The sequence below is a fragment of the Atractosteus spatula genome, chromosome 2 (genome assembly GCF_055471065.1).
Source record: "Atractosteus spatula isolate fAtrSpa1 chromosome 2, fAtrSpa1.hap1, whole genome shotgun sequence".
Classification (NCBI taxonomy): domain Eukaryota; kingdom Metazoa; phylum Chordata; class Actinopteri; order Semionotiformes; family Lepisosteidae; genus Atractosteus; species Atractosteus spatula.
Window position 1 is genome coordinate 10,136,869 of NC_142707.1, and position 7,890 is coordinate 10,144,758.

General features: G+C 42.8%; 1 protein-coding gene across 1 annotated transcript in view; it reads left to right on the top strand.

The window, feature by feature from the left end:
- LOC148839202 (tetraspanin-15) overlaps positions 1 to 3,062 on the top strand; it is a 68,975-nt gene extending 65,913 nt beyond the window's left edge. Inside the window, exon 8 of the mRNA XM_088909362.1 lies at positions 1,138 to 3,062. Within this exon, the coding sequence (XP_088765488.1) occupies positions 1,138 to 1,467 (330 nt within the window). The 3' untranslated portion in view covers positions 1,468 to 3,062. The remainder of the gene's footprint in view (positions 1 to 1,137) is intronic.
- The last annotated feature ends 4,828 nt before the right edge of the window (positions 3,063 to 7,890 follow it).

A 7,890-nucleotide genomic window follows, 5' to 3' on the forward strand; every position in this document is an offset into this window, starting at 1 on the left:
AAGGAGGCAGTGTAGTGCGGTATGTAACCTCTCACGCCACCTTTTGTGGTATAAAACCCCTGCCAGCCATAGCAGAAATGCTGTAAATGTATATGTGCACGTGCCACAAACCTGTATCTGGAATTTCCCCCTTATTAGAGGTGCAGCCATGTCTTCCATTACAGCAGGGGGACACTTGGCTGCAGTGCTGGTTGGTAGCAGCTGACAAAGAGACTGGCTTATTCTTTATTAGCGACACCACAGGTGTGGTTCATCTGTTGCCTGGTGTGTGCTGGTCAGTTTGCTTGTTCTCTCGTATATTGCAGGATGCTTATTAAGACCACATTTTGGAAGTACATCTGGGAGCAAAGAAAAATAGCACGTAATCAAATGGCTGTACAATCACATATACTGTACATATTTGTAGATGGATTGTATATACCAATAGCGGGAGTACGCACCGTACGGTGCTATGTGGGAAAGAGTGCTCTGTGTTGTTTTTGTGCCCTCTAATGGACATCCATGAGGTACCAGCATTGTCTCGAACGTCCCATTTGAATGTATACTGGAATGGATTGATCCTCAACAGTAAGGTCTTTCATGGTATGTAAATAATCTGTGCCCCAGACCTTAGATTCAGTATGTGGCTGAGGTTCTTGGCAATCAAGGGAGAAATGTGTAACCAGGGATGACCCCTACTGGCTGAGAGTCTGCGATTAATTCTTTCCCTTTGGCAATCTCTATGCGTCAGGTTTCTCTTCACCTGGAAAAATAATAATGTTGAACTTGAAAGTAGAAGCATATAATTTTTTCATTTTTACAGCTACGAGAATCTTGTCCTTGAGTCTTTTTTTATTTTTTTTTGCAAATTAGGTTTCCCTCAGTCCAGTGAATTCGTTTTCTTTGTTACAGCTTGTGAATGTTTGGCATTAGTTCTAGTGTATTGTATAATTGGACACAGAGCTGGTGCTCTCGACTGAAGAGGTGGCTCCCTGTAAAAACACTCCTCTGTCCAGTTACTCAAAAAAAGAAAGACCCGTCGCGTGACTGAGAGCCCAGAGTGGAGTGAATAGCATCAGAAACGCCCAAGTCTGGCTCCCCTACTTTTCCAGGTAGCTGTATCGTTACCCAAATGATGTCTTTCGTCTGTGCCCACAGATTTTTGGGATCATCTTGAGCTGCCTGTTCTGGAACATGCTAGTGGAGATGAGCCAGTCCTTGGATGTGGTGGATTTCCGGGCTCTGCGGCTGTCCGGCATCCAGTACAGCGAGCTGGACCTTTCTGGGGCAGGCTGGTGCCTCTGTCTGCCCCGGGACGGCGGATACTTACCAGTACCGGAGTCTGAGACCTGGGACCCCGAACCTGATCCACTTCCTGTCATTGAGAGTGTCCCATCGTCGTGTACCGAGACCCAGAGACCACTCTCAGAGTCCCAGGACACCTCGGTGCTTGACGAAGTGGACATAGGCTTTGAAAAACAGAACTAGAGAATTGGACTTGTTTTGTTTTTTTTATTATTATTTTAGCATTTTCAGGAAATTTAATCCCTTTGATCCATTTCAGCTTTTACAAACTGCAGGCTTTTGTACTGTATGTAGTTGGATATTTCACGTCGGTTATTTTGAATAAATTTGCACAGACAAAATATGAAGTGATATTAATTGTGGGCGATTTGTACAGCAGCCTGCATAGAACTGAAATGGATCAAACGGCTGCACGATGAGAGTCTGATTTCCCTGCTTTTTCAAAAAGCTACCAAAAGGGAAGAAGACTTTCTTGCACTGATGTTTTTGTGTTTGTATGTTTTATTAGTTTTATAAGCTTTATTACTATTTTAATAGGAATAATGTATTAGTATGGTACCTTCCCCTGCTTTGTTTTAATTAATTTATTTTCTTCCCTTATCACTCAGGTGAAGACTTTTTTACAGGGAAGCCTAAAATAACTGATGCAATCTTGAGACTTTAGGAAAATTAAGATTAAGAAGATTAAGAGTTGTGAGACTTTATAAAATATTCTATGAAGTATTTTATAAAATAAAGTGATATTTTATAAAACATCACTACTCTTAATTCACTTAAGGTGCAAATATTTTCAGGTAAGCCTCGAAACTGAGGCTGGGAAGAGTAATCTCAAACCTGGAGGCCTTGATTGTTTATGCTAGTGGACAACTGACTGATTTTTAAAAATGCCAAAAAAAAAATGCCTTACCAAAATAATTACAGGGCTGTCATTTTAATCAAAGCCATTTCCTAGAATTAAGTGATTCTAAAAAGGGAATGTGTATGACTCATAGGCTTCAGACGGGTGTTAATGAGTTTGACTTTTTTTTTTAGAAAGGAAGAAAAGGAAAAAAAGAATTTGCCTTCATTCCTATTAATAGACCAGACATTGTGGTCGTGCCTGTGTCTTTGAATTGCATCTGAAGGATGGAGCTTTAATCCAGAGCTCTGCAAGGTACACAATCAAGGCCGAGCTTATGAATCTGGACTGGAGGAAGACCCTCGAGGCTCTCAGTGTTGCAGGGCTCACTTGGAGAAGAGCCTTCAGTGACAGCCGCTCCAAGAATGCAAGAACAGTTACAAAAGAGAGGAGGCCATTCATCCTCTCTGGCCTTTTATTCTGTATAGTTAGTAGCTAGTATATCCAGGGAGCTCATCCAGATGTGTCTTGAAAGAAGTCAAGGTACTGGTTTCAACAACATGACTGAGTAGCCTGTTCCTGACTCCCACGAGACCTCAGAGCACTGGGGGCTGGCTAGGTTAGCACATGCCGTAAGCTGAGACTTCGTCGGCCTCTCCAGAGTCGCTTGGGCGAGACTGCCTGATGTTGAAAGACCCAGAGAGTGTTTTATGCATGTGCCTCAGTGGTAGATTATGAGAAAAAGAGAAAGCCACAGTTGCATCATTTTCTTCCAGCCTTCACACATGTGCAATTGTTACTTGGTGTCTCTAAATTGATGCTGACGAGTGACCGGTTTCGCATCCAGGGTGTGGTCCTGCTTAATGACTCGTACCTCCACTGTAGGCTTTCTGTTGCTGTGACCCTAATAATAATAATAAACTTTATTTTATAAAGCGCCTATAAAGGTGGCTTCTCAAAGCCTTTTACAGAACATCAACAAAATACTGTATTTACAGTGTGCAATGAAAATCTATAATGAGAGGAAATAGTAGATGGCGGTACGGTAGGAGCAATGGGGTAACAGAACAAGTTAAGGCTCTTCTAAAAACGTCTACATTTGAAGGAGTTTAGGGAAGGTTAACTCTAATAGCCTAAGGGAATAGAGTTCCAGAGCTTTGGGGCAAAACAGGAGGAGGCCCCGTCACCCATAGAGTGTAGACAGGCTTGGGGGACAGGTAGGAGACCAGAATTAGAAGAGTGAAGGTTGAGAGGTGGGGATAAGGATGATAATAGCTCCGACAGGTACTGAGGTGCCAAGCTATGTAGAGCCTTATAGGTGAGCATGAGGATTTTGAAGTCGACACGAAACTTGACAGGAAGCCAGTGCAAGGACTCCAGGAAAGGAGTTATGTAATCACTTGCATTAGACCTAGTCAGGATATTGGCTGCCAAATTCTGAACATACAGTACTGAAGTTTGTTCAATGTGGATTTAGAAACCTCAGCAAGTAGAGAATTACAGTAGTCAATTCGAGAGAAGACAAATGTATTGACCAGCTTTTCAGCAACAGTTAGCGACAACATACTGTAGGTCGTAGTCTGGTGATATTTCTGATCCTTTCCAGGAATAAGCAGCTTTCTCTAAATGGATGTTTGGATAGCCACGGGTGAAATGTAATTGCAAACTCAATGCAATGTAAAGACTTTAAAGTGCTTGTATGTAGCAAATATCACTGTAACATGGGTGCTGACATCTTGCAGTCTCCATATACTGTATATTACTTGAAATCCAAAGTGAGGCTCAGCCAGAGCTGATACAATCAACCTTTGTCTTGCTTATTCAACCAGCATTTTGTATGAAAGTTCATGCGGCAATTCTTTATATTTTGGTCATCGTGCATTCCAGTCATCTCTTGACTTTCTGTGCTGTAAATCTTACCCTGTTGCTCATGTGAAGTGATATTCCTACCTCCCAGGTGTATGCGGTCACTGTTTTCCACTCCTTGCAACAGCTGAGCTCAGGTCCTGACTATGTTAAGATGGAGGCCTTCCCAAAATGCTTTCGAGTCTGTGTTCCAATGCGATTTTTTAAAATGAAATCCACTGGTTTAAAAAATGAACGAGACAGGAGAGATCTTTATGCATGCCGAAGAGTGCCTGTGGGTCAGTAAGTTTCCCTTCCTCTTCCTTGAATGGAACATTTGAGTCTAGGTGTGTGATTCAGCGGTTGAGATAAAGGCACTCGCCGGTAACTCCCGTTTGATTTCCTGCTCAGACTTTGGCTTGCTTTGCCACCAAGAGATGGAAAAATATTAACAGAGACTGTCCAACTGCAATCCTGTGTAGAGCCACTTTGGAGAAAAGTGACTGCTAAATGTCTTGTTGATATGAAGCTCTTCAGGTAGTGAGTGAGACAAGTGGAGAGACCTTGACTGCTCAGGACTGGGCGGCTGTCAAAGTAGAGGAGCTGTTTTTCCTTTCAGGATCATCCACATGCTGCTGCGCAGTTCCTTGGCAAGGAAGGACAGGTTGATGAATGGGAGGTTTTTTGTGTCGCATCTTAAATTCTTCATTCACATCAGGGCTGGGTCAGTTGGTGTTGTACCGATGCTGAAAACGGGTCTCAGCCTGACCACACAAAACTATTTTTCTTTTGTTCTAAATGTCTCACAAGGTGTTTAAAATCCTGTAGTCTCCTGCCGATTGGCACTCCTGTTTAGCTGTTACTTAGTGACAGGTAGAGTCCATGTCTGTCCTCATTCACCTCCCTACGGCCTAGTGTCCATTCCTGTGAGGCTCTGTTATACTGTGTAACATGTCTTTTGTTGAAGTATTGCAGAGGGCAAGAAATAATGCAAATTATCAGTGTGATTTTATTCCAGAATAATTTAAAGCACTGTATAACAGTGTAGTTTTTTTCTATTGTCAGTAAGACATTGTCAGTGTTCAGGCTAATAGAATTTTTTTGAAGATCTTATTTTGTTTACATTCCTTCTGCTTTTCTTTTTTTTAAAACAACTTGAGGGATTTTTAACGAAGTACTGTTTCTGTGTTCTTCTGAAACTTGAGAAAAATCTGGAATAAAGGAAACATTATGAACAAGGCCCAGACGGAGGTATAGTTCAGTCTGCCCTCACATCTTGACACCACAGAAGGGCAGTGTGATGATGGCATCTGTTCACACAAAACAGACACAAACTGCAACGCTGTCACTTTTTGTGGAAGGTGGAAGGTTTGGCCTGGAGCAGGAGTCTTCAGCACCAGAACTGGGGCTCTGTTGGTAACCTGCCAGGGTTGTGAACAAATTAATTGTGATCACTTGATCAGAGTATTTTAGGAAACATTTGAAAAGTATTAATATCCCTCAGGCCTCAAAAACCTCAGTTTCTTTATTTGAACTTGCTTAATTGATAGTAGTGTATAAATGCTCCCTGTCTCTTAAAATACAGTAGTTTAAGATGACCTACTGGACATGTACAGAATCTTAGGTCGCACCAGGACCATGGAGAACATGGCACAAGCACTAAAACCGCTGAATGGTCATTGTTACTGGATCAGTAAACAGAACGGAAAGAGAGCTGGTTGAATGCCTTCTGTGGCTGGCATGCTAAACGTCAAATTTCATATAGTTTGGCACTCGACAAAATATTTGCTAAAGAGCAGCAGTGCGGCTGAACTTTGTTTTAAACAAAAATCATGAGGGCTTTGCAGTGAAAGTCATTGAAAAGTGAAAACCCTTTGTGGGGGTTTAAAAACGGTCATTTTCCTATTACTTCCATAAATGCTTATTCAGAGGCTGTACAGATTATGCAAAATGCACACATTTACAACAGTACATCCTGTGTCACCACGGCGGCTCAGAGGGATTAAGAGACAATTTTTAAAATAATTACAGAGCAATTAATGGAGAGTAATGAGTTCACCCACGCAGTGTGCAGTAAGGCTGTAATCACACTAATGCTCTGTGTGGAGACCTGGATTTTAAAACTGCACCCTCCGGGGCTGACTTTCCAAGTGGATCGGTTCAGCAGGAGCAGTGTGCCGCCGGAGGAGGCAGGGCCCTGGCACTGTCAGGAAGCCCGTGTCACGGTGAGCTGGTGTGCCCCCAAACCCACTGGCATGGCCGTTCCCGTTGGGAGGATTTCTAATTGAATTTCACAGCTGAGTGTGCTTTGTCATATGCACCTGCCATTCGGGGTGGGGGGGAGCCATTTCACAGAAGTGACAGCGCAAGACCAGGCTTGTAGCCTAGATTGACTCTGGCCTGCTAACTGTGCACTGTTGTGCGTTAACTCTTTCTTTCCAGCTGTCAGTGTCTCCCTCCATCTCCCTTGATACTGTATTATAGTCTCATTCCCTCTGGTTTTCCTGTTGTTTTCCTGACACTTTCTCTTTTATCCTCCCATTTCCTGTCTCTTTCTTGTTAATCCCCTTTACGGCCTCCCTCCTGGTAGCCTTTTTACTTGTGACCGGGTGTGTGCGTTTGCTCTTACTGACCCGGGCTTATTTCAGCACCCTGAGATACAAAACGCCTGTTGCCCTCAAGGCAGATGTGAGGGAGAGAGCATTAGCCCTTTAACACTTCCTGCATCTTGTGCACATTTCCGTCCAGCATGCTGCCTCTGTTTCCTGTGCTGTAAAGTGCAGTCAGACCGAGAAATGTAGAAGGAGCTGTATAGACAGGAAATCATTTAAACCAGTTTCCTTTTTAAAAAAACAATCAGATCCCAGATAATGGATTTGTATGTAATATTGATACAGTATGGCAGAGTATCTTCAGTCACTGGGGCGTACAAAACCCTTAGCAAATACCCAAATAATGACCATGTCAATGGAATTGAGTCTGAACTTTCTTCATCCTTGTTTCTGTTTGTTGCTCCACATTGTCTTTATCTCTTTTTGCCCATCGTTGTCTTCCTCTACCTCTGCCACTCTCTTTCTTGGTCTTCTTGCCCTTTTCTTTTACTTTCTGCTTCTGTCTTCTTTATTCACATAGACAGTAAGCATAAAAAGAAAAGTCACACAAATGCAGCAGATTCACAAAGTCATCAGGAAAAGGATGTTATTATTAACAGCAGGTGCATCGTGTGTCAAACAGACATAATGAAGGTAAATTCAATATGGTGGATAACATCTGTCAGCAACAGGGGTTCTATTGTGAACGTTACTGGTCACTCCTGAAAGCAGTACAAGCTGTAAATCTGTGACTCATGCTTTCTGCCACGTTGCAGATATTGTAAAGTACGATTCTTATCCCATTCCTCTCACAGAGTCTGGTCAGGCAGGTCTGTGCCTGTTTACAAGTCCGTGAGCCCTAGATGTCCAGCTCAACCCATAGATATTTAATGGGGCTCAAGCTTGGAGACAAGGGTGTCCATGGAGTAACTATTACATTCTCATCTCATCAAGAAAGCCGTCCTCATACAAGCAGCAGGAGGACACCTGTGGTCCTGCTGGGATGTTGTCATGTGAGGGTGTCTGTAGGAGGGCAACAAGTGAGAACCCAGGACTTGAACAATGTACACTGTACAGTCCAGTCAGGTTCCATCAGTCACTACACGCAGAGCTTTTAGTGCCTAAACACTCTAGGTTGCACTTGGATGTCCAGCACAATGGTCTACACAAAACCACGATTCATTGCTACAGCAAACTTTGACCGCTTGTGTTCATCTGAGGTATTGCGCCAGTATTACAATGAAACAAATGCATTGTTCTCTTTATAAGAAAGGCTTTTGGCCTTGTTCTATGGTTTTATTCCTTGATTTTCCATCAGCTTTGACATCCAAC